The sequence below is a fragment of the Crassostrea angulata genome, chromosome 8 (assembly GCF_025612915.1).
Source record: "Crassostrea angulata isolate pt1a10 chromosome 8, ASM2561291v2, whole genome shotgun sequence".
Taxonomy (NCBI): domain Eukaryota; kingdom Metazoa; phylum Mollusca; class Bivalvia; order Ostreida; family Ostreidae; genus Magallana; species Magallana angulata.
The window spans coordinates 29,121,049-29,147,644 of NC_069118.1; the positions used below are offsets into that span (position 1 = coordinate 29,121,049).

Sequence of the window (26,596 nt, forward strand, 5' to 3'; positions counted from 1 at the left end):
CTACTATCGCTTTTTCGCCTTTGTAACTTCGCACTCTCGCCTTCGAATCTTCGCGCTTTTGCTATTTTAGCTCACCGAGACGAAGTCAATGGGAGCATATGCTATACCCCCGGTGTCGGCGTCCGGAGCTGGTTAAAGGTTTAGTTGCAGCTCCTGTATCTAAGCTATTACTTGTCCTCTCTTCACCAAAATTACATGGTTAATGCATCTGAACCTACTGAATCTGGTTCCTAACTTTCAGATGCTGGGGAAGGTCAAGGTTTTTGGAGCAGGTTAAAGTTTTTGTTGCAGGTGCCCTTTAATAGCGATATCTAAGTTACTGCTGGTCCGTACTTCAGCAAACTTGCATGGATGGTGGGTCTTATGATACTGATGCACCAGACAGGCTTGGATGCTGAATCTAAGCTATAGGTTTCGAATCCTGGAGGGTTAAGTTTTTTGGAGCTGGTTAAAGTTTTTGTTGATGGTGCTCTCTAATGATAATATCTTAGTTACTACTGGTCCGTACTTCACCAAACTTGCATGGATGGTGTGTCTTATGATACTGATGCACCAGACAGGCTTGGGTGCTGAATCTGAGCCACAGGTTTCGGATGCTGGAGGAGGTTAAGATTTTAAGAGCTGGTTAAAGTTTTTGAAACAGGTGCCCTCTGATGATGATATCTTAGTTATTACTTGTCCTAACTTCACCAGACGTCCATGGATGGTGCGTCTTATGATACTGATGCACCATGACAGGCTTGGATGCTGAGTCTGAGCCATAGGTTTCGGATGCTGGATAATATAAAGTTTTTTGAAACAGGTAACATGTTTAATAGATAATAGTAATATTTCAAACTTGCATAGCTGATTAAACTGTAATATAAATGAATCGAAGATGTAACTTCAGATGCAGAGCTTGATCTCCATTATTAAGGATGCTCAAAATATATATCTTTAAGAGTTAGTTACTTCAGGTCCTACTTCACCTAACCTGAATGGATGGTGTGTCTTATGATACAGATGCACCTGACAGGCATGGATGCTGAATCAGAGCCATATGTTAGAGATGCTGGAGGAGGTAAAAGTTTTAATTGCTGGTGCCTCTGATGATGATATCGTAGTTGTCACTGGTCCTTACTTCACCAATCTTGCATGGATGGTGCGTCTTATGATACTGATGCACCTGACAGGCTTGAATGCTGAATCAGAGCCATAGGTTTATGATTCTTGATGAGGTTTAGTTTTTTGGAACAGGTCACATGTTGAATAGATGATACCTTGCATAGTTGATTTAACTATATTATAAATGAAACGCAGAGGTTGCTTTAGAGCCTGATCTCCATTATCAAGGATGCTAGAGAAATTTCCTACCTCACTCAAACCTGCTTGATAGAAAGATGTGGTTGTTGTTAAATGATATAACATGATTCCTATGATATAGTATTGTATGATTTGAAACACTATTGTTTAATAGAATACAATATAATAATAATACCATATGTTATATTGTTAAACGTTATATGATACAATAAAATATTGTATCAATTTTTTTGATATTTTATGATATAATATTGTATCATGATATTGTTATGTATAGTATTGATTATTATGATACAATATTGTATAATATTATATTGTATTATTTACTAATTATTTAATCACATGTACTTTTACATATGACATTGCAATATATAATATTGCATCCTATGATATTATATTGTATATTCTATGATGTTGTATCATACAGTATTGTATAATATGATATTGATTTCTGTAATATAGAATTAAATAACATGAAATTGTATATATGATATTGAAATATTATAAAATATCGTATCATACGATATAGTATAATATGATATTGGTTTCTATGATATATTATTATATCACATGAAATTGTATTTTATGATATTTAAACATATAATTTTGGATCATATGATACAATGTGTATAATATGATTGTATTATATAATATTTTACTTTATCCCATGATATTGTATCATTTATATGATACAATGTTGTTTCAAATCATATTGTATTATATAATACAATATCATATTACGTATCAAATATGAAACAGTATCATACAATACAATATCATGCTATAATATTTACATTCACTTTCTATCCCTCTATTAAATTGCATTGGTTGATTTGAGTGATATTTACGCACAACACAGAAGACCCAATCACCAAATCTGGTGCGTATGAATACATTAATTATTCTTTCAGTATTTCTCGAAGAACAAGAACTGACTCTTCCCGCGACTTCAAACCGGATGACCTGATATTATACTAACGCTGATAAATATTTCATTGATGTAAATATATTTTGACAGTTAAATGAATTCAATTGATTAATTTTTTAGTTTACCAAGAGTAAATTTATAAATTACAGAAAGAAAAATAAAATTGTGTTATTAGAATTTAAAACGCTGTGCACTATTTTTGTCAGCATATTTCGGCTGTTCCAGTGGCAATTCCGTTAAATTCGCATTACTCGTTGAATAAGACAAAGATTTTTAAAAAAAAATCATATTTGCGGGAAGGAAATACGTGTTTAAAAAACGTAAATATAAGCATTGAATCATTATTTTTTGAAAGATGAGGTCTTATAACTGCAACGATGAGTGCAAACACATTTTCATAACGGGCCAGCGCGTTATACAATTTATATGCACACACCGTTGCAGTTATGAGACCACGTCTTTCAAAAAATAATGATTCAATGCTTAATTATACAATAAAATATCATATGTTTCAATGTTATGATGTATTATTGCAATATGATATTGTTTCATATAATACTATATTGTATTATGTTTTATGATATTCTATTATTTGATCAAAAACAATTATAATGTATAACACATTACAATGCCATATCATACGTTACAATATCATATCATAATTTGTTACGGTATTTTATGGTATTATATGATATATATTGTAAGTATGATAGGATGCAATTTTAATTTTATATTATTGTATTGATTAACATATCATTATCATACATTTTTTAACAGATGATATACGCTATTGTTTCAAAACAGAATCCATGAATATCCAAGATCATAATGGATGGTTTTCACATAATATGATAAAGGTGGTCTCATAAAGGTGATGCCTCATAAAGGTGATGCCTCCTCTCGGTGAGCTTTGTAATCTGTGATTACCTATGTTTTATAATTGCGGAGCTCTCCATCGTTTAAAAGGTTCCGAGGCATATTTTGATTTTTTTTATAAAATTAATAAAATTAAATTATCCAGGAGGATAAGGTCCGGACTCCCTCTCCCGTTTTACTGCGTAAAATTAATAATATTGAATTTTCCGGGGGGCGGACCCCCTATCCCCAATTAGATCTATGCATGAGCAAGGAGTGTCACATAATGAAATTAGAATGTTACTGTGTTTGGTCCACGGTAAACAGACGGCTGGTAAGTGACAGGAGTGCATATATACACATTATTGCGGACATTAAATTTTGTGTGGAGTAGATAATGATTAGGCATAGCCAGCACTGGTAAACATATATGTTACATGTACACATTAAAATATTTATAAACATTCATAGTAAGCGCGATGGCCTAGCGCATGCGTACTAATAATAGCATGGATTAATCAGAAAACCTTGGCGAGTACGGTGCCTGTATTAAAATCTATGTAATCGACCGAGACTTGCTGAATGCAATAAAAAAAGGCGAAGGTGCGAAGATGCGAAGGCCAGAGTGCAAAGTTGGGAAGGAGCGATAGTAGTATCGCTCCTACGCCTTCGCACCTTCGCATTTTACGCATCACATCTTCGCGCTTCATCGTCGCATCTTCGCACTTTTGCTCCTTCGCCTTCGCACTATCGCCTTTGCAACTTAGGTCGAAGTGGCCCTATCGGAACACCATAGACATATGTAAATGTAATTGTTAAGATGACAACCATACCCCGATGCTATACGTCAATATCTTGTTATAACGGAAGGATTTTTATTTTATAAGATATACCCCTTCTTTTACTTTAAGTTTATTTGAATATGAATTATAATTTCTGATATTTCTGTAGACTGCAGCAGTAAAAATTACAATAGTGTAAAGACTATTTCACAAATAATAAAAAAATATACTGAAAAAATTTAATCTACAAGGGGGTCATTATTCTACAGGAGTCACTTTTCTTCATTTTGGGTGTGCTCATTTTTATGAAAATGACACTTATTTTTCAGACAAAGGGGTCATTTTTCTACGTAGAATAATGACCGGGGGTCATTTTTCGGCGTAAAATAATGACCGGGGGGTCATTATTCTACGTAGAAAAATGACCCCCGGTCATTATTCTACGGGGGTCATTATTCTTCATTACACCGGCATCCACGCCATTTTATTTTAAAATCTCATCGGTAGCACATCTTTTCCCGATCGCTGGGTAATATGACTGATATTTTACGTTGTATATGGCAGGTTTAATTTAATTAAAATAATCAACTTCACTTGCCGCCATTAAAAATTTTGTCGCGCAAAGCTTGCGAAATAATCGGGCAACTTTGACATTTCCAGAATTAAAAAAAAAGTTATTTGCCAAAGATTTTGAAATTTAATGACAAAATATTATTATATTCATCTTTTACAATGATACCATCAATATATTTTGATAAATAAAACAATAAATTACGTGTTATCGGAGCCGTAACAGTCAACAACAAAAGTGCGTTAAAGTGCGTGATTGCGGGGAAATAGTATATGCGTCAAAATGCGTGATTGTGGGGCAACGGTATATGCGTTAAAGTGCGTTACTGCAGGGAAGGGGGTTAAAGGCTAAATATGAAGGGAAAACATATTTTCATTTGTTTGAAAAATTGCTGGAATTTTCCCAATTAAGAGTCGTCTTAAATGAACAGCTTTTGGACATTGATGAACAATATCAAATGAATATTATTGTAATTGAATCTTACAAATTTTAACCTGATATCAATTTTGCATTAAAAAAAATTATTGGTTTTTGTGTCTTGTACATTTTTAGCATCAGTGACGAAATGATGTAAAATTGTATATTTCAAAAAATAACCAAACTCAAAATTAGAAAACTGTCTTTCAGATTGGTCAATTAATATTTCGCATAATGCAAAAGTCCAGAAGATCTTAAATGTGTAACACAAACTCAAACAGGGATATGGGTTTGTCAGTGTGACCAATTCGGTATTGTTCTGCTTGTCTGAGTTTCAGAGCAGTTTTCTTATCGAAATTTGGCCTCTTATATTTATTCACTCATCATGGCTATTACATATATCTATCCTAACAAGAAAAAAACAGGTAAAGTATTTTAAAATACGCAGTCTAGGACTCAATTTTTGCCTGTCAGAAATAGTCCAATATACGCTAAATGCACTATTTGGAGGGTTCAGCACTACAAAATTTGTCTGTTTTCACGTTTTAGTTGTGGATCATGCATTGCGGAAACAAGATTAGATTGTTACTGGTGTACAGAGGAGGCTGTATGTAAACCATCCAGGAGTAGCTGCATAAATGTAAGTAAATATTTGTTTAAGAAAATGTATCCGAGGTACTAATTATCATTGCTAGTATGCTTTCAATTGTGGATATATTTGAACAATAAAACTTACATGCGTGATATACAGAGAGAGAGAGAGAGAGAGAGAGAGAGAGAGAGAGAGAGAGAGAGAGAGAGAGAGAGAGAGAGAGAGAGAGAGAGAGAGAGAGTAAATATATATTTTTTGATGTTACATCAATCTGGTTCTCTTTACCACAGAAAAAGCTCCTTATCACAAAATTTAAACCTGAGTTTATTTATGATTTTTATCGCACCGCTCTGCATGCCCTTCATAGGGATCAATTTGTCTAGCTGTCTATCAGATATCACCTGTGAATATTTGCTATCCGTTTGCCCAGTTTAGCTCATATATCATTCAAAGAGACCGCTAGGGTAAAGATAAATAATATTAAGGTCATTTTCAAAATCATGCCAGACCTGGAAAATACTTTATTTTGGCCATATTATCTCCCATTACTTCATTTTTGTCTAACTGTATATAAGGGATTGTTAGGAAATGTGTGCTGTTCCGAAAACTATGCTTAACCTATGTAAGTCATTTGTGAGGTCAAAGAAATCTTTTAGAATTAATTTTTCTTCTTCATTCAGACTTTACCGATACATTTCCTGCTGTACGTGGGGGTTTAATTGAATTTGGGCTATGACAGAAGTCATAAATTTCTTCTTCGAAGACTATTTTTTCTCCTTTGACATATTTTGATACTTCACTTATATTTTGCTAGTCGAGTAAAGAATACACAATGATTTGGACTAGATTCACTAGTGGGATACATGTAAGGGTCAAAGCAAAGTCCTGTTAAATGCTTTCCATCTCTTACTAAACCAGTCTCTAGTATATTTTTATCTCTTACAGAATGCAGCCATTGGTTACCCATTTAATCCGGTATGTGTAGATTTAACAGAAATAACAATACAAAGACATGCTTCATAAAGAATATTTCCTAAATGGATCATGGCAAAAAATGGCGTAGAATTTGAAGAGTTATTTTTTTTTTTATTTTAAGGTTACGGCATGTCCTCAGATTTTAAATCAAACCGTGTCAATTCCAACTGGACGGTCTAGGACATTTGTATTTAGAGGAAATAATCTTAATGTACCCAAAGACGTAAGATTCTGATTGTGTTTTCACATTGCGTAGCAATGTTTTGGATATAAAATCAAAGATGACTGTGTTATCTATTTTACTGTAGTTGTTTTGCGGTCAGGTTTCTTGGATATTAATGAAGTGAAAGTTGGGAAAACAACATGTAACTACACGTATATTATTATCTTATTTTCTATAAGTGTTTTGATTAGCTTTGCAGCTTTGTGCATGTTGCAAAGACTCAATATTACAATAAAATTGGAAGTGATTAATGTTTTTGGAAAACTATTTTTTTTTCAAGTTAACTTTTCAAACTTATTTTTTTAATTGACAAAGGGATACTATGTCAATTTAATATCTTTTGAAGAAAACAAACTTTATTGAGAGGAAAACCATTTGGGTGTTTTAACTTATGCTAATTCATAGTAAAACGTAAAACAAACTTATTATAAATACACTCATGATTGCTAGCAAATTTAAATTAAAAACTACGTTTAACAACTATTAAAGGAAATGATTAATTTATAATTGAAATTGTTACACGCTTTCCTAATTAAAGTTGGTAAATCATGAATAAAACTGTTTACATTCTTAAATAGATGGAACCTAACTTACATTTAAAGAAGTAAGAAATCATTTTCTTTTTACTTTTCTATGCAGTTTACCTACTGGTGTAAAGTGGGAGTTTCAGGTACTTTTCGTGGGAGAAGAATACCAGGAACAAACAATATACAGTGTTTAAATATTAAGGTATCATTATAATAATAAAAAACATAATTTATTTGACTGTTGAAATTGTTAAGAATATACATACAGGTAATTTCAGAGTAAACCCTATTGATTTTTTTACATTGTTTGCATTGATCTTTAGCTCACCTGAGCCAAAGGCTCAAGTGAGCTTTTCTAATCACAATTTGTCCGTTGTCTGTCGTTGTCGTCGTTGTCGTCGTCGTTGTTGTTAACTTTTCACATTTTCATCTTCTTCTCAAGAACCACTGGGCAGATTTCAACCAAATTTGGCACAAAGCACCACTAGGTAAAAGAAATTCAAGTTTGTTCAAATGAAGGGCCACGTCTTCTTTAAAGGGGAGATAATTGAAAATATTAAAAATTTGTTGGTATTTTTCAAAAATCATCTTCTCTAAAACTATTCGGCCTGAAAAGCTTAGACATGTGTGGAGGCATCCTCAGGAAGTGTAGATTTAAGTTTCTTCAAACATGGTCCCCGGAGGTAGGGAGAGGCCACAATGGGGGGATCAAGTTTTACATAGGAATATATAGAGAAAATCTTTAAAAATCTTCTTCTCAAAAACTATCAGGCCAGAAAATCACAAATTTAAATGGGAGCATCCTCAGGTAGTGTAGATTGAAGTTTGTTTAAATCATAGTCCCCGGGGGTAGGATGGGGTTACGATTGGGGGGATCAAGATTTACATATGAATATATAGATAAGATCTTTAAATATCTTCTTCTCAAAAACTATTAGGCCGGGACAGCTCAAATTAAAATGGAAGCATCCTCAGGTAGTGTAGATTCAGGTTTGTTCAAATCAAGGTCCCTGTGGGTAGGGTTTGGCCACAATAGGGGGATCAAATTTTACATAGGAATATATAGAAAATGTTTAAAAATCTTCTTCTTAAAAACTATTAGGCCAGAAAATCACAAATTTAAATGGAAGCATCCTCAGGTAGTGTAGATTCAAGTTTGTTTAAATCATGGTCCGCGGAGGTAGGAGGGGGCCACAATAGGCGAATCATGTTTTACATAGGAATATATAGAGACAATCTTTAAAAATCTTCTTCTCAAAAACTATTAGGCCAGAAAAGCTCACATTAAAATGAAAGCATCCTCGGGTAGTGTAGATTCAAGTTTGTTCAAATCATGGTCCCCGGGGTTAGGGTGGGGCAAAAATTGGGGGATCAAGTTTTACACAGGAATATTGTATATAGAGAAAATCTTTAAAAATCTTCTCAAAACTTTTGAACCAGGAAAACCCAAATTAAAATGGAAGCATCCTCAGGGTGTTGATTCAAGTATGTTCAAATCATGGTCCCCGGGGGTAGGATGGAACCATAATAGGGGGATCAAGTTTTACATAGGAATATATAGAGAAAATCTTTAAAAATCTTCTTCTCAAAACTATTAGGCCAGAAAAGTTCAAATTAAAGTGGGCGCATTCTCAGGTAATGTAGATGCAAGTTTGTTCAAATCATGGTCCCTGGGGGTAGGGTGGGGCCACAATTGGGGGATCAAGTTTTACATATATAGGAATATATAGAAAAAATCTTTAAAAATCTTCTTCTCAAAAACTATTAGGCCAGTAAAGCTCATATTTGTGTGAAGGCATCCTCAGATAGTGTAGATTGACGTTTGTTCAGATCATGTTTCCCGGGGGTAGGGTGGGGCCACAATAGAGTAAACAATTTTCATACAGGAATATATAGAGAAAATCTTAAAAATCTTCTTTTTAAAGACTATATGGCCAGAAAAGCTCAAATTGGCGTGTAACCATCTTCAGATAATGTAGATTCAAGTTTGTTCAAATCATGGTACCTGGGGGTAGGACGGTGCTACAATGGGGGATACATTTTTATATATATAGAAAATCTTTAAAAATCTTCGACTCAAAACTATTAGGCCAGGAAAGCCCAAATTTGACTGGAAGCACCCCCAGATCGTATAGATTCAAGTTTGTTTAAATAATAGTCCAGGGTGAGGCCACAATGAGGGATGAATTTTTACGTAGGAATATATAAAAAAACTAGAGCAAAGCTCGTTGCAAAGCAACGAGTGGGTCTTCCGTTAATGTAGGAAGTAAAGCTGGACGTTCCTGTAAGAAGCAGAGCTCTTAAACCAATAAAAAGAGTAACTAAAATAAAAAGATGAAAAAATCAAATTATTCCTGGTACGACTTAACCAAATCCGAATGATTTTAAGTACGAATTAACAAAAACCTTTGCGATTTCAAGAACGACTAAATTAAAAAATCCGAATGTGTTCAAGTACGACTTAACAATTATTTTGGTACGAGTTAATTAAGAATGTGTCACAGGGGCAGATGAACAGAAGCTGTGATCTCGCGAGATTTACATGTAACGCTGAAGACGTTTCCGATTACGTTAAATATTTCTGAATTAGTTATACTTATAAATATATATAAATTAACCAGAAAAAAATCACAATTTATTCATAAATATAACTGAAAAAATTAAAATAATTTATTGTATAAGAAAATAAATTGTTACGATTTCCTAATCGCTCGAAAACCAATGTAAACAATTTAAATTCAAAGTAGTACATAAACAATAAGTTTAAAAAAAATATATTATCGTTCATTCACTGAGAAAATAATATTTATTTTAATGATTCAAACATACCCAATCCACAATTCAATTTCTTATATAACTATAAATGTTAAGAAGTTCATGATATTGGGGTCGGGGCTTGCATGTTTATCATCAGCTGAAGGTCAGCATTGGTTTGTCTGTTAAACAAATATATTCTGCGTGCATCATTTGTCTACAAATCTATATTTTAGCACTTAATTATAAATACATAATTTTTGAAAAATGATTCATTTATGCCTACGTGTCGGTGAAATAACTACTAAAACATATATAGAGATACCGCGTGTTTCACATTTGTGTTTCATAGCCAAGAGTTTATACGAATTTCTCTCTATAAATGCTATGTCAGTTTACAACAAATACATAAATATATTTTTTAACCTTGTTAAATCCTCTTATGAAATTTATATTTACTCCAAGTTAAACTATTAACGCACAATATAAAATAATTTGCTGATGAAAGTGATTCCCTTCAACATAATTCTGCGTTCCATAATGTAATAATCTATTTTTAAAGTATTCCGTACATTGTGTGATACTTTCATAGGTACAGAGTGTTTTACAATCTTTAATTTATAGAGGAAACACTAAACTTTGCTCAATATTTCTGCAAAATATATTAAAAGAAACACAAATGCATATCAGCTGATCGGAAAGGGACGCAACTCCTTGTCTAGTGTGTTGACGCCATAACTGCTTTCTCAGACGTCCGCTCTTCGGCTATATAAACGTGACACTCGGGCAGTGTAGTCATTTAGAGAAGCTGCCACTATGTGAGCACTTGTTCTTGGGTACAGCTTTATTAGGCGACTGAGAGACTGGATGAGGGTGAACGGCAGAGTGATGAGGCATGGCAACCTGGATGTCCATCTGCATGGTGTTGGAGGCAGAACTGTCCCACAGGTGTACCACCTTGACATGCAGTTGGTAGAGAGGATCAGTCCTGACGTTATTTTGCTTCAGCTGGGGGGAAATGACATCAACGACACGACCTCCGCCTCTGATGTCCTGGTGAAGCTGAAGAGGCTGATTAGCGTGCTGAGAGAGAAACACCCGGATTCCATCATCATTGTGGCCTCGATCTTTTGTCGAAGGCGACCCAGGGGTCTTTCTTCACGGTCTTTTCTTCTTAAAGAATTTGGTGCTTTCGAGCAGGGAAAGAAAGTCTTTTTCTTTTCCCACAAATTCTTTAAAGAGAAACACTTTGACAGGGATGGAGTTCACCTCAATGATGATGGAAACAGGTGTTTCTATCACAGCATTTTTTCAGCCCTTCGGCTGGTCCTGTGATGCACAGCTGCCTCCTTCCTGTTCAGATTGGTACAGATAGGTTTCCTGTTAGCTGACCTTTGCTGTTGACCCTACCATCCAGTCAAAACGGCCCTTTTCAAGGCCACCAAATGATTAGAAAAGATGGTTCTATTACAATGCAGAAACTTATCACATGAAGAAATTTTTTTTACCCAATAATGCCAAGTTTAATTACCTTGGACGGTAAATTAATACTAGTGCCTACTTAGTTGATCACAAGCAATTGTTCGTGTTTGTTGTGAGCCCTATAATAAATGACAATATAATTATTTTGGTATCTTATTGATAAGACATTTTCTTAAATTAATAATTAAGGTTACTGTTCTAATCTATCAATACATCAAGTTAATGTCATTTGTTGCTTATATATATTCACTTTGTGCTACAATAAATTTAGTAGGGAATTGCTTTAGATAGCAAAAATACACATGTATATGTAAAATAGCTAGATGAATAACAGAAAATGCCCTGACTGTATAACAAACTTGAGTTATCACCTTTAAGCAATGCTTAGAACCTCAATAGGAAGTTCATATTTATGGGTATATCTATGTGCTTCATTGTTATGATAAATGATACAGGTACATATAGTTTTAACTTCACACATATGCATGTACACCTTGTACAAAGGTAGTGACATCTCTCATTATACCTTCAGCCTTACCATGATATATTTTTCCAGTATTATGCATGCATGTAACAGAGCTAATTGAGTGTGTGTTATCTAAATTAAAAATAATCTGGGTTTTCAAAGAAAACTTCACCCACATATCATTTGATATCAAATATACACAAATGAAAAATAAGTTAAATGCTCTCTATGGTGAATTATGTGGGTTAGGAAGGTGGTGATCATTGCAGAAAAAGAAACAGCCAATGCAATATCTGGGTAACAGACGTAAATGATGGACACATTCGTTGTTGAATATTTTATTCCCTTTTACTGTTGTGATTTAAATTCAACCTGTAAATATACATCAATATTATTCAGTAACATAATAAATTCATATAATATAATTATTTTAACAGGCATAAAATATACATCATATTTTAATGCTACAATATGGAAGAGTTATTCCCCTTGTCACAGCATTTTACATGTAAAAATATTGAATTTAACATGATATAAAGAAATCTATACATGCTCAGATTTATCATTATAATCATTTAAATACTCAATTACATATTATCCAAAAAAATTAATAAATATTTTAGTTAATGTAACAGAGACACTTATTGCCACTGCTGGGGTTTGAACCCGGGTCCTCTGGCACGCCAGTCCAGCACTCTACTGATTGAGGAAAAGCCAGAGCTAGTAGGAATGCCATATGTCTGACTCTACCACATTAAGACAAATAAGTAGAACCTGTTTATGGAAGAGAGTATGGTACAAGGTCTGATACATCACTTACATTTTTAAATGAGTCTGGGTATCTCATGAAAAAAAGACAGTCAAGTTCACAATTTATATTAATCTGTTTTTTCCATCGTAATTTTATAGAAAAAATATTTGCAAATGAAAGTGTGATATTTTGATGGTATAAATTAACCTTCATGTCAACTAGGAATCCCCAAGACCTACATGGCATGACAGATAGTATTTTCTATAATTATACCTATTAATATACATGTATATAGTTTACGTTTTTAAAATCAATTTCAAAATTATCATATTTAATTGAAAGATAAACATCAAAATCTATCTTATTTGCCATGTAAGTTTCTGCCCTTTTATTGGTACTGATTACACCTGTAGCCATAAACAAAATAACTATTCATATAATTTAAGCTGGAGATGAAACAATTTGGTTTGTTTTCAACTACAAGGTATATCTGTACCAAATACATGATAACCATATCTAGACTCTAAATTTTTTATAAATATTTTATTGTATTCTTAAATTGATTGAGCCAAAATTAGATATGCGCGATGTTATGGTCATCATGTGGTTAAAAATTGTTTATCCTGCAGTACTGGAACTTGATTTTGTACATATGTTGTACATGCATCCCTTCGTCAAACTGAACAAAATGTAATGCAGGATAACTATTACAAAATGCTGAAGTTTTTTTTTTTTAATTAAATAACAGTACTAATTTTTAAATAAGTACCAATACACGTTCAGCATTCCATAATTTTTATATCTAATTAACTGTCCGGACTTCATCAGTTGGGAAACAGTTAATTATGCTAAAAAAATCAAACAAACAAACAAGCAAAAAACCAAAAAAACCAACATAAACCTACATGTATGTAGTCCACATTGCTCATGCACCTAATACAATCTTCCTTCAGAAATATTGCAACAATATTTACTTTCCATATGAATTTTGTTTGTAAAAAGTGTGTGGAGAGCTTTGACATACACAGATGGGGAAAAGAATGGTTATGAAGTTTTAACTTAATGTGAGCTTAATGTGAGAATAATACAATTATTTTAAGGCATTGTGGAGCACGTAGCTCAGTGGTAATGGGCGTTAGACCAGTAACTGAAAAGGTGGCTAGTTCAAACCTTGCTGTGGTCACTTGGTGTTGTGTGTTGTGCACTAAACAGACAAGGCACTTTATCTACTGTTTCAGTCCACTAAGCTGAAATAGGGTATCGGCTTACTACATGTATGGGGTCCGCGATGGACTGGTGTCCCATCCAGGGGGAGTCAATGACTTTCATCCGCTTAGCACCACGGATATCAGGATAAGCCCCCGCCCTATGTGCCTTTATGGCATGGAGAAGGATTTAACCTTTTTTTAACTTTAAGAAATTAATAACTGCAAATAGTAATAGGATACAGGAAGGCAGATATTATCAATAAATAAAAATAAACTTAAGCATTTAATAATACATGCGTATTTATTTTAAAGATGTAGGTAGTCCCCTCACTGCAATGGTTTGTGTATCTATAGATAGTCATAAAATGCAGAACTCAATCTGTGATTACACACACACAGTGTAGTTTTGAGAATACATAATTCAATAAAATAAATAATTCATTGCACAGACATAATCAACAATTCTTGATCAGAAAAACTCACTTTAGTATTAATCCAAGTGGGCATTAAAAAGACATACCTTGTATTCCCTTTCTTTGCCATGGTAATCCATGCAGAGATCTCTCTATGTACCTTTGACCCTATCAAACTCCTTTCTCTCTCTCTCTCTGCTCTCTGTCTCTCCCTCTGCTCTCTCTGTCTCTCCCTCTGCTCTCTCTGTCTGTCTGTTTCTCTCTCTCTCTCTCTGTCTGTCTTTCTGTTTCTCTCTCTCTCTCTCTCTCTCTCTCTCTCTCTCTCTCTCTCTCAGAATCTCTCTCTCTTAAAATTTCTTTTTTAAAAATTTAAAATTAACATGTGAATATGAATGTTGAAATTATATTAACTTTTGAAACAAAATAAGAAATAGCTTAACGAGAACTAATAAGTTACTGGCCTGTTTTGCTGTTATACATGTAAAATACATTCAAGAGTTCAGGTTGAGAATATGTAGCTTTAGACATTGGCCTTAGACATTTGATGCCATTCATGCCTATTTGCCATTGCCAGTCTGCTACTGGACTGAACTAATGTGAAAGCCACATACCTGCCTATACCCTCCACAGCCCACCATTTAAAACTGGATGTTGCATTTAGGTGCATTTGTTGTCCCAATCTCCGGCAAGTTCAAGTAGAGAATATGTAGCTGATGACACTGGCCTAAGGAAATACCTTTTTGCCATTGCTAGTCTACTACCGGACTGACTTAATGCCACAGCCACATATCTGCCTCTACCCTCACTCTCCATCAGGATCTGGATTTCCCTGGTCACCTGTTAAATACAACTTTTATTTAGTCTACACACTAGCTAGTATATTATTACATTTACATGGTTGTATATTTCATTAACAGCAGTATAATTATATTTTCATAATTTTTCTCACTTAATTATTTTTCAGCACAAATTTTTAAACATATGTATGAAAATGTATCACATGCACTTTACCTACAAGATTTCTCTATTGCATTTTTTTTAATTTCATAGTTTAACAATTAATCATGTACCATTAGTGGAAAATATGATCTGTTGAGGCTTTCCATCTTTGACAACAGTTATCCTTTTGCCTAACATAGATGGTGGTATTCTCATCCAAGATGGCTGACCCAGTCCACCTTGGCCAATACTTTGTAATAAAATCAATAAACTTACATAAGCACAATAACATCAATAAATTCAACATATTTATTGCACTTGACAGGAGTAGTTTCAATGTGCTTGTAAGTGATTATAAATAATACTTTAAAAAATTACGTTAAAAATCAAATTAACGAAGTAACTTACGAAAACACATTTTGTTCATCACTCCGAGAGACTTGCAGTGGTTGTCCTTGGGGATGAACCAACCTGAGTGGAGGGTAGGGAGCAACAGAGCCATGAGATGCCCCCTCTGTCTGTGTAGGAGTCTCCCCTTCATTCATGTCATAATGAGATTCAATGGAAGTTAGTATTTGTTAATCAATTTATAGTATTGCATTTAATACAAGTCACATTTTGATCAAGTTTTACAATACATGTAGGGTATATATTCTTTTATATATTTCTCCATAGATAACATATATTTCAAGTATTTATCAGTGAATCTTCTGTGACCATTCAACCAAAGCAAAATCATCCCTATTATTGATTCGTATATTCAAAAAAAATATCTATAAACCATAGAAGTTTTTTCATATCCTCTTCTGTTGGTCTCTTCAGTGGTGTTTTCCTCGGCCGTCCCCTTTTTCTTTTCAGTTTTGTGAAACCTTGGTTGCAGTATATTATTTGCGTTTCCTGCAATTCTTTCGGTGGGATTTAGCTTCTTGGGATTTTCATCTTGAATGGTCATGCAAGCTTTAATACCTGAAATTAAACTTTCTAAAGACTTAATTATTGTAGATAATCTATATTTTATGACTTGTGGATTTTTAACCTGATGACCAAGTTCATCGAGAAGGTTATCAATTCGCTGCAGTTGTATTTTGGATGTCTTTTCTTTAGGTTTTGCAGCTGTTGGTTTAGGATGACAAAGTTGCACTTCATTTTCATCTGAATCTCTTACAATAGTATCTGAAACACTGGAAAGAGAATGAATTTTATGAATATGTTTACATATATGACCATTGTGGTAATCATTGCAAGAACATTGATACATGTGATAGCAAAGATTTATGCATGGTGAATTTTTACATTTGCTATAACAATGTTCCTGTGAGCAATCATCCAGCATGGCCTCTATAATATAATTATCTGTTTCAGAATCTAACGAAAAGATACTGCTGGTAATTTGCTTAACCCTGGAATTATCAATATCCAAACCTCTGTCATGCCTATCCTTAATATGCACATCACTATCAGAAGGGTTGTTATAAGAAACACGTTGTAGGTGTCTTATAAAATGGTCATTCTCTATCTTTAACAAAGTGTCTGAAAGCACATCTATGCGCCTATTGCGCTTCCCTGAGAAATATAGGGTAGTTTTCAGCTGGTTATGAAAACTTTCTACAAACATATTGGTATTAACATTGCCATATTCTATTCCTTTCCTAAAACACAATGACCATTTCTCAGGACGATTAAAGTAATTATCCATCAAATATTTTAAGAACCCAGGATTCATAGTAAAAAGTTTTGAGATCAATGATTCTTTATACCTATTGAAATCATTCTCTGATTTTGCTTGCAGCATGGCACAAAGATAACAGTATATTTCTGTTTTCTGAGCATCATTCCAAAAATGATTGTGGATATTTTTTATCCATGACCTTTGAATATGCCAGGTACAAAGGAACTGCTGATGATCAGAACCAAAGAACGACTTTGCTGCATTCCACCCTGCATTGTCATCATCTGTCATTATAACCTTGACTTTTGTTTCAGGGGAGAGAGCGTTAACTGATGACAGAAATAAAAATATTGCTAATTCATCTTCCCTATTAGAAATACAAAATGCAACTGGATAACCTTTACGAAACTCATCAGCTACCATGAGAGTAATTAACTTGAATGAATAACTATTTGTTTTATGTGTGGAATCCATGCATAAAATCCGGCCTGCAAATTGTTGGTACATGTCCAGCTGTTGTTTGGTCATGATGGCTAAAATAAAGTCCTCCTTGGCGAGTCTTTTGGCAGGATCTTCGATGCCTTGTTGTTTGTATAGAAGGACTGGGTTGAATGACTCTTGACGTAGAGCTTCCACCTTTAAAGAAGTTGACAGAGCATCATTACTGTCTTGAATAATTGAAAGATCTACAAGTCGTGTTTTCAAACTATGAAATTTTCTTTCGATCTATCAAATGATAATACTAAAGGTCATCTAAATTATCTCTAGCCTCTCTGTCACTAAAATGTTCCCTTACTTTGTCTATGATATTATTTAATGGAATTTTAAGAGCAAGCATACTGGTTATTTCCGATTTTAAACTGTCGGGAATAGGTAAATACTTACTCTGTTCAAATGACAAGGAATGGGTATGGGATTTGGTATACTTTACCACCACCTTTCCATCACTTGTTTCACATACTGCAAAACGTGCTGGGCAAAGGCTATTGATTTGACAGTGTCCCTTCTTGTTTTTACGAGAAGTCTTTGGTTTGGTTCCTTTTGCCCTGTGTGCAGTGACTGGCCCATTCCTGTGACAGACTAGAGTATAGACCGTATTTCCCTTTTTATTTTTCTGTGGCCTTGACCTCCGAACGAATCTACTGTTAGAGGACAGCTCTTCATTGCTTCGGAATTCTGAAAACTGAGCTAAATTGTCAAATGTCATATGTTCAACTTTAATATTAGCATCATGAACATTTATAGCATGTTCTATAAGTTGATCTACTGTTTGAAACTGCATGGAACATGTTGAAATCATACAGGCTTGAAGTTTACGCTTAGAACAAACAGATGGAGCTTGACCCTGACCAGAATGAAACCTTTTGACATGTTTCTTTAAATTCTCTACTTTTTTTAAAGGAGACCTTGCACTGATGACACATCTTGGAACCTTGACTGTGACTTAGTGGACTGTCCTCAGATTTAACATAAGAGTGCAGTGCGGATATTGCAGGACGAGAACTAAGTGATTTATAATTATGCATATTGGCTTTGAAAATTGTGAACCTTTTGGTTTTGTATTGCTATGATCTTGACCTGGTAACAACACTGGATCTAACCTAGGGACAAATGAAGAGAACTGGTTACTTGTATCTACCTCGGTGATAGACTCATAATGACCTCCACCAGCTCTTCTCCATGCAATATGGATAGCTTGTTGAGGCTGACCTTGTGAAAAAGTATTTTCATAGGTAGTAATTTGAGGATTATGTACATCTCCTCCAAATGTGACCAAGATATTAATGTTCAATGCCGTGGACAGTGCTAAAATTGACTCTTGACCTGCATATGTATATTGTTGGCCTAAACGGTTTATTTGTTCATCTATTGTACCTGCATCACCGAGAAAATAATTTTGAAAAACATGCATATTACCTCTCAGTGTTTCGACGGCCAAATTTCTTAGCTCCTGATGATTATCTTGATGACCATACAGGGAGAAACTTATTGACCGGAACAGACAATTACCATCACCTGTGATAGGATTTCTTTGCAGGCCAAATGATGACAGGTACCCGTTTTGTTGTTCAAATTTCACATCTGCATCTGTGTAGGTTTTCACGAGCTCATTAAAATCTTCTGCCTAAAATTTGAAGCAAGTCTATATAATAGAAGACATATATGCACATGGTTTGATATAACTTCAGATGCACATGTTTTGCAAACAATATAATGAATAACTGTTCACTGGCAGCTAAGTCTTGTAAGTCTATGAAACTCTATTGGACAATTACAAACTACACTGTATACAATTACATGTACTTTGAACTCCATGCAGAGTTTACCAAAAAAGTGCCTTAGACTGACATTTATTTGCATCTTCATGTTAATGAAACAGATGATGCAGTTAAATAACATGAACATGTTTATGCATAAATTCTTCCAACATTTTGAATCTATGAACATATAATATAATGCCTCATCCTAACATGAATATTCAGGCAACTTAATTCAATCAAACAATTCAAAAGCTACCATAAATTATACAGGTATAAACTAAGTTTGAACATTTTATGCTTTCTATGAAGTGAATCATTTTCTTAAAAAGCATTAATTGTTCTCACCCAGTTTATGTAAGTATAATTAAGGGTAGCTATAATTGAAATCATTCATCATAATCTAAATGATCTGCTATTAAGTGTAGAAAGTAAGGAGCCTGTTTGACTAAATTTGCACATCACACCTTCATTATCATTTTTGCTGGGTAATTTTATACATGATCTCATAATAAATGAAATTTGTAGTTAAATTACCTCTTTAACATTCAATTCCATTTCTTCCAATTCAACATTTTGAAGCTGAAACTATTAAAACAATCTTGTGAATTTATAAAACACATCTGTTTTCATTAATTGTAAAAATATCATAAAACATTAGGTTATTAATTATGGAGGCTAAATGAACACCGGATTATCTATCAGATCTTTATTCAAATCTAAGATATGATATCTTTGGATATAAACTCTTTCTTTTATAGTAAAGAAAAAAATCAATTTGATATTCTAGCTTTAAAATTTGACTTTTTCCTATACATGTATTTTATAAAGAGCTCTTCTTAAAGAGATTAAAATTGTTTCAAAATGGCCACAACCATTTATCCCTCTTAAGGTACTGTATATCTGGAAATTTTTGCAATGATATATTCTAAACTTTTTCAATAAATAGGTAGAAATTATAACTGGTATTGTTAGCTATAAGAAACTTTTTAAGTTGCAAAAAATTACTGAGGAAAATAAAAAATTGCACATTTTTCCAATTTTGGCAAATTTTGTACCAAGCAAAAACAAAAAAAACCCTGGATGTATGGTATGCTAGGAAGTTTTTAAATCATTAAAAACTAATAGTGGTTTACCTCAGTTGTTTGGTCAGATGTGCCATTCGTCATAATCTGGGGGTCTCCGGTTTGTGGTGTTTGTTGGTCAACTGTAGGAAGCTGGGGTTGAATATCCTAATAATTTTAGTAACAAATTATAAAACCATTCATTTTTATTTAGACAAATAAAACAACTGTGTGTAACAACTAAAAGAACAATATAAAATGGCATGCACCAATTAATTTTTACCAAAAATGCTAACATATAAGATGGTTAATTCTTGCCCCAAGTAAGGGATTATATGTGGCCATTATGATATTATAAGCTATTCTCATATATACAGCACAAATACTCACTGAAAAAGAAAAGTAATTATGCTCCATCCCTGTATACATGCATGAGCTTGACATAATCAAGCTCAGTATGTATGCCTATAAAAGTAAAGAAAATATCAATAAATAAATTTTAATATTAAACAGTATGTGCCTTTATGAATATTAACTAAGAGTTTATTTTAAAAAATGTAAATGCAGAGGATGATTATCAATATTGCTACTGTGAAATGTACAGACCTACACATCTGTATGATGAACTCAGTTCACAGATTGAGAGTAATATGCATTATTGCGTGACAGCAATTTTATATACCAAGTTGTTTTATCATGTAAAGACAATTTCAAGATAATCAATATCAGAATCTTATAATATTGTTGCCACACATCATTTCCACGTCGCCATGGATCGAGCCTTACTGCTGGACACAGGACACCTGACATTGTGAAAATGCATATGACAACAAATTATCTGCAAGTATGGTTTCAAAATAAACCAAATACCACTTGTGAGGAATACATTTGGAATGCAAATATATCTATAATACATGTGTGTATGTGAACTTCCGAACTGTTGTGGGTATGAATAACAGTGCATGCAGTGTCTGGTACATTATCCATATTTTGTGTATATGTATCTTTCATTGATAGACATTCACTGTAACCTTAGAGCAATCATACACATGTATACATGCAAGGGCCCTTAATTGGAATCATTAACCTGAATCTTTTATTATAAACAAAATTTGCCTTACAATACACAGGAAACAAAAAGCCCCACCCTTTTTACTTAAATCAAAGAGCCCCGCCCACTTTACTTATATCGATATGCACAGTACCTTGTTTATTTGTTTGTTTTGCTTTTATCAAAAGATATAAATACAGATACCAACAAACAATACCATAATGATTTTGTTCATTATCATTCATGATATTCTACCACATACGTTTAAAAGAATCTCTACTTTTAATAGCGATTACATACTTCAGTCTACATTACAAGTGTGTGATATATTACAAGCAATATAAGAACTTTCCAAACTTAAAATGATCGATTAACATTGACTGTTACCTCTTTCACTTATTTATGTCATTTTCATTGCAATCTCATAGTTTATAAATATAAAATTCACACTTACAAGGATAATGATTGAAGTTGTGCAGCTCATCTTCGCCATTGCTCAGAATGAATGATAACCCCATGACGTCAGGGGTCAGCGATATGTAAATATTGATATTTAAGTTTATGATTAAAGAATACTAAGTTAATTAGTTGAAATATTTATAACTTACCTTTATAAACAAAATGAATTAATACATGGTAAATAATAACAAGATATAAAAACATTTTCATTCATAGTGATTGTTTTATTCATTTTTGCCGCCATCAGTCACTTAGCAATCCGGGAAATTAAAGTTGCCCGGATACGGCTTCGTCAATAAAAAATATTCGTGACTTCTTCGTCTGTTCATCTGCCCCTGTGACACATTCGTTAATTTTACTTTAACATTACACTATTTTTTAAACCAAGGACGCCGAATCAATATTTCCGGAAAAATCAATATTTAAACGCCGATATCTCTGTAATGTGTTGTTCGATTTGCAAACGGATTTCAGTTTCGTATTCAGCATAACCAACTCTACAAAGTCGTAAACATTTGAAATTGAAACGAAAAATTCGAAAATTCGAAAATTTTAAAACACTTCCGGTTTGGACCGGAAAGGACGGAAACTAAATTCCAGCCTTATGTCTAAATAAAAACGATTAATGCTTATACACAGAAAATTCCAAGTATCTATCTTGAAGCGTTTTTGAAAAACGCCCTGGACAAAATCACTTTTTCAAAATTTAAAAATTGACGTAACGTAAAAACGGAAGTGACGTTATCAATTAAAAATTTAACATATATGAGGCACGATGATGCTCCATAATCCCTGAAAGTTTCGTGTAAATCCGTTGAAAACTTTTTGAGACATTAAGCTTTAACAAAGTCAGAAAAATAAAGAAAAAGAATAATAACTAGAGCAAAGCTCGTTGCAAAGCAACGAGTGGGTCTTCCGTTTATGTCGGAAGTAAAGCTGGACGTTCCTGTAAGAAGCAGAGCTCCTAAACCAATGACAGGAGTAACTAAAATAAAAAGATGGAAAAAATCGAATAATTCCTGGTACGACTTAACAAAATCCGAATGATTTTAAGTACGACTTAACAAAAACCTTTCTGATTTCAAGAACGACTTAACAAAAAAAAATCCGAATGTGTTCAAGTAAGAATTAACAATTATTTTTGGTACGAGTTAATTTTACTTTGAACATAACGCTATTTTTTAAACCAAGGACGTGGAATTAAAATTTCCGGAAAAATCCGGAAAAATCGTCCGATTTAAAAACAACATGAAAATTACTGTAAGATACGTACGTACAATTGTTAAAATTGAAAAACATGAAAATTGAAAAAAATTGGTTTTGCTTCCGGTTTCGACCGGAAAGGTTGAAATTGAGTTTCCAGCCTTATGTCAATAGTAAAACGGTAGTTCTACCTACTCTGTAAATCTCATAGCTTTATCTTAAATCAAAAATGAGAAAAGCTCCGGATAAAATCACTTTTTAACGACGTCATCAAATAATTTTTTTATATCATAGAGATCTTTTTGATACACATTAAATCTGTAAATTTCAAAACAATCGATGCAAGAGTTTTTGAAATATTTGAGTTGGAAAAAAAATAAAAAGAACTAGAGCAAAGCTCGTTGCAAAGCAACGAGTGGGTCTTCCTTTAATGTCGAAAGTAAAGCTAGAAGTTCCTGTAAGAAGTAGAGGTCTTAAAACAATAAACATAAGTAACTAAGAAAAAAAGAAAAAACATCGAATTATTTTTAGTACGAGTTAACAAAATCCGAATGATTCTTAGTACGAATTAACAAAAACCTTTATCGATTTGATGAACGACTTAGCAAATACAAATCTGAATGTGCAAAAGTACGATTTAACAATTATCGAATAATTTTAGGTACGAGTTAATTCAATTGTAAACATAAAACTATTTTCTTAACCAAGAATGTGGAATCATAATTTCCGGAAAATCAATTTTAAAACCCCAATATCTATGAGTGCATCGTCTGATTTTAAAACGGATTTCAGCGTTATATTCAGCTTAAAAAGTTCTTTGTTTTTGTTTATTGATTGATTTTAAATTATCGCTCAAAAAAGAGTTATTATAAAAAGACTGTGTAGCCCTCCTGGCCCCTAATTTGAGGGGTCAGATCAAATAAAAGGTCTCGCAATTATAAACATATTTTGTTTAACAAAAGTTAACAAATTGTTAACCGTGTCTGAGATATCTGACAACTGTGGTTTAGGGGCTGACCCTTAAACTCCTTACCGGGGCCACCAACAACAAAATTTTAGGCATCATATTATTAAGAACATTATTTTGAGCAACTTTTGTTCTACATTGCTTTTCAAAATATTTATTCCTTTTCAGATATTAATGATCAAAGTTTTGAATTTTTGGCCCCTTAAAACCCCTAATTACGTAATTAAAGACTAAGGTATGGTACTGCTTAAGTAAACAGCTCTACAATGAACATTTTTGTTTCTATAAATAATAACAAAATATTTTTCAGTTCAGAGTTATTGTAAGAAGACTCTAATGCCTCCTTGGCCCCTAATTTTAGGGGCCAGCCCCTTTTTTCTGATATCAAATGAAAGGTTTTGCAAATATAAAAATATTTTGTTCAACAAGTGTTCACAAATTGTTAACCGTTCTCGAGATATCTGAACAAATGTGTTTTAGGGGCCGACCCTTAAACTCCTTAATGGGGCCATCAACAAGAAATATTAAGAAAGCATATTGTACAGAACATTATTTTGAGCAACTTTTGTTCTACATTGCTTTTCAAAATATTTCTCCCTTTTCAGACATATGTGATCAAAGTTTTCAACTTTTGGCCCCTTGAAACCCGTAATTACGTAATATATGACTTAGGCATGGTACTGCATTGATAAACAGCTCTACAATAAACATTTTTGCTTCTACAGTTGATAACAAATTATTGTTCAGTTAAGAGTTATTGTATAAAGACTTTAGAGCCCTCTTGGCCCCTAATTTAAGGGGCCTGCCCCTTTTTATTGATGTCAAATGAAAGGCCGTGAAATTTGAAACAACTTTTGCATTACATGTTACAGAAAAAGTGGAAAAATTTCGTGAAAAAATTTGGTGCTAATTTTCAGGTTCAGGCGAGCTTCGAGGCCTTCAGCAATTTTCATAATTGGAAGCATGGGGGTACATCTACAGACATTCATCTACAATCCCTGAAAATTTCAAGCTTTTATCTCTAATAGTTATGGAAGAGATGCGTGGACAAAATGACCTTTAAAAATTTGCAAAATCCTCAATACCTGAAACCGGAAGTGACGTCATCATTTGAAAATTTTATAAAATATAGCGCCGATCATGCTCTATCAGTCCTGAAAATTTTGTGCAAATCGGTTGAATAGTTTTTGAGAAATAGCGCTCCAAAAAAGTCAGAAAAAGAAAAAAAAAGAATAATAAAGAACTAGAGCAAAGCTCGTTGCAAAGCAACGAGTGGGTCTTCCGTAAATGTCGGAAGTAAAGCTGGAAGTTCCTGTAAGAAGCAGAGTTCTTAAACCAATAACAAGAGAAACTAAATTAAAAAAATATAAAAAATCGAATTATTCCAGGTACGACTTAACAAAATCCGACTGATTTTAAGTACGACTTAACAAAAACCTTTCGGATTTCAAGAACGACTTAACAAAAAAATATCCGAATGTGTTCAATAACGAATTAGCAATTATTTTTAGAACGAGTTAATTCTACTTTGAACATTACGCTATTTTTAAACCAAGGACGCGGAATCAAAATTTCCGGAAAAATCAATTTTTAGACCCCAATATCTGTGTAATGCATCGTCTGATTTTCAAAAGGATTTCAGTGTTAGATTCAGCTTAATAAGCTCTACAATACACATATTCATTTTTGATTTGATCAGAAAATTCATTTTTTCGAAAAATTTGTTTCACTTCCGGTTTCGACCGGAAGTGACAGATTTTCACTTCGAGCCTTATTACAGAGGTAAATCGACCAATTCAGAACCTTTGAAAATTTCAAGCCTCTATCTTAAAGCGTTTTTGAGAAACGCCGCGGACAAAATGACTTTTTGAAAATTTTAAAAATGACGTAACGTAAAAACGGAAGTGACGTTGCTATACAAACTTTATCATCTTTGAGGCATTATAAATGCACATTATCTCTGAAAGTTTCATAAAAATCGGTTAGAAAATTTTTGAGTTATGAAGGCGAAAAGGAGTCAGAAAAAAAAGAAAAAGTATAATAACTAGAGCAAAGCTCGTTGCAAAGCAACGAGTGGGTCTTCCGTTAATGTCGGAAGTAAAGCTGGAAGTTCCTGTAAGGAGCATATCTCTTAAAGCAATAACAAGAGTAACTAAAATAAAAAGATGTAAAAAAATCGAATTATTCCTGGTACGAATTAACAAAATCCGAATGATTTAAAGTACGACTTAACAAAAACCTTTCTGATTTCAAGAACGACTCAACAAAAAAAATCCGAATGTGTTCAAGTACGACTTAACAATTATTTTTGGTACGAGTTAATTTCACTTTGAACATTACGCTATTTTTTAAACCAAGGACGCGGAATCTAAATTTCCGGAAAAATCAATTTTTAAACCCCGATATCTCTGTAATGCTTCGTCCGATTTAAAAACGGGTTTCAGTTTTGAACTCAGCATGAAAATTTCTGTAAGATACGTACGTAAAAAATTTAAAATTGAAAAACATGAAAATTAAAAAAAAAATGTTTTGCTTCCGGTTTCGACCGGAAGTGTCCGAATTGAGTTTCCAGCCTTATGTCATAAGTAAATTGGTAGTTCTACCTACTCTGTAACTCTCATAGGTTTATCTTAAATCAAAAATGAGAAAAGCTCCGGACAAAATCACTTTTTTAAACGTGAAAAACGTCAATATCTGACGAATTTGATGACGTCATCAAATAATTTTTTCATATCATAGA

At 33.3% G+C, this 26,596-nt stretch overlaps 1 protein-coding gene and 1 pseudogene across 1 annotated transcript in view; one reads left to right on the forward strand and one right to left on the reverse strand.

Annotated features, from left to right (window-relative positions):
* Positions 1-26,596, forward strand: part of LOC128159363 (plexin-A2-like) — a gene marked incomplete at its 3' end in the record, with an annotated part of 112,307 nt that overhangs the window by 15,223 nt on the left and 70,488 nt on the right. The window contains exons 8-10 of the mRNA XM_052822427.1: positions 5,405-5,495; positions 6,511-6,645; positions 7,285-7,374. Of these exons, the coding sequence (XP_052678387.1) occupies positions 5,405-5,495; positions 6,511-6,645; positions 7,285-7,374 (316 nt within the window). The remainder of the gene's footprint in view (positions 1-5,404; positions 5,496-6,510; positions 6,646-7,284; positions 7,375-26,596) is intronic.
* Positions 15,049-16,137, reverse strand: LOC128159365 (uncharacterized; annotated as a pseudogene).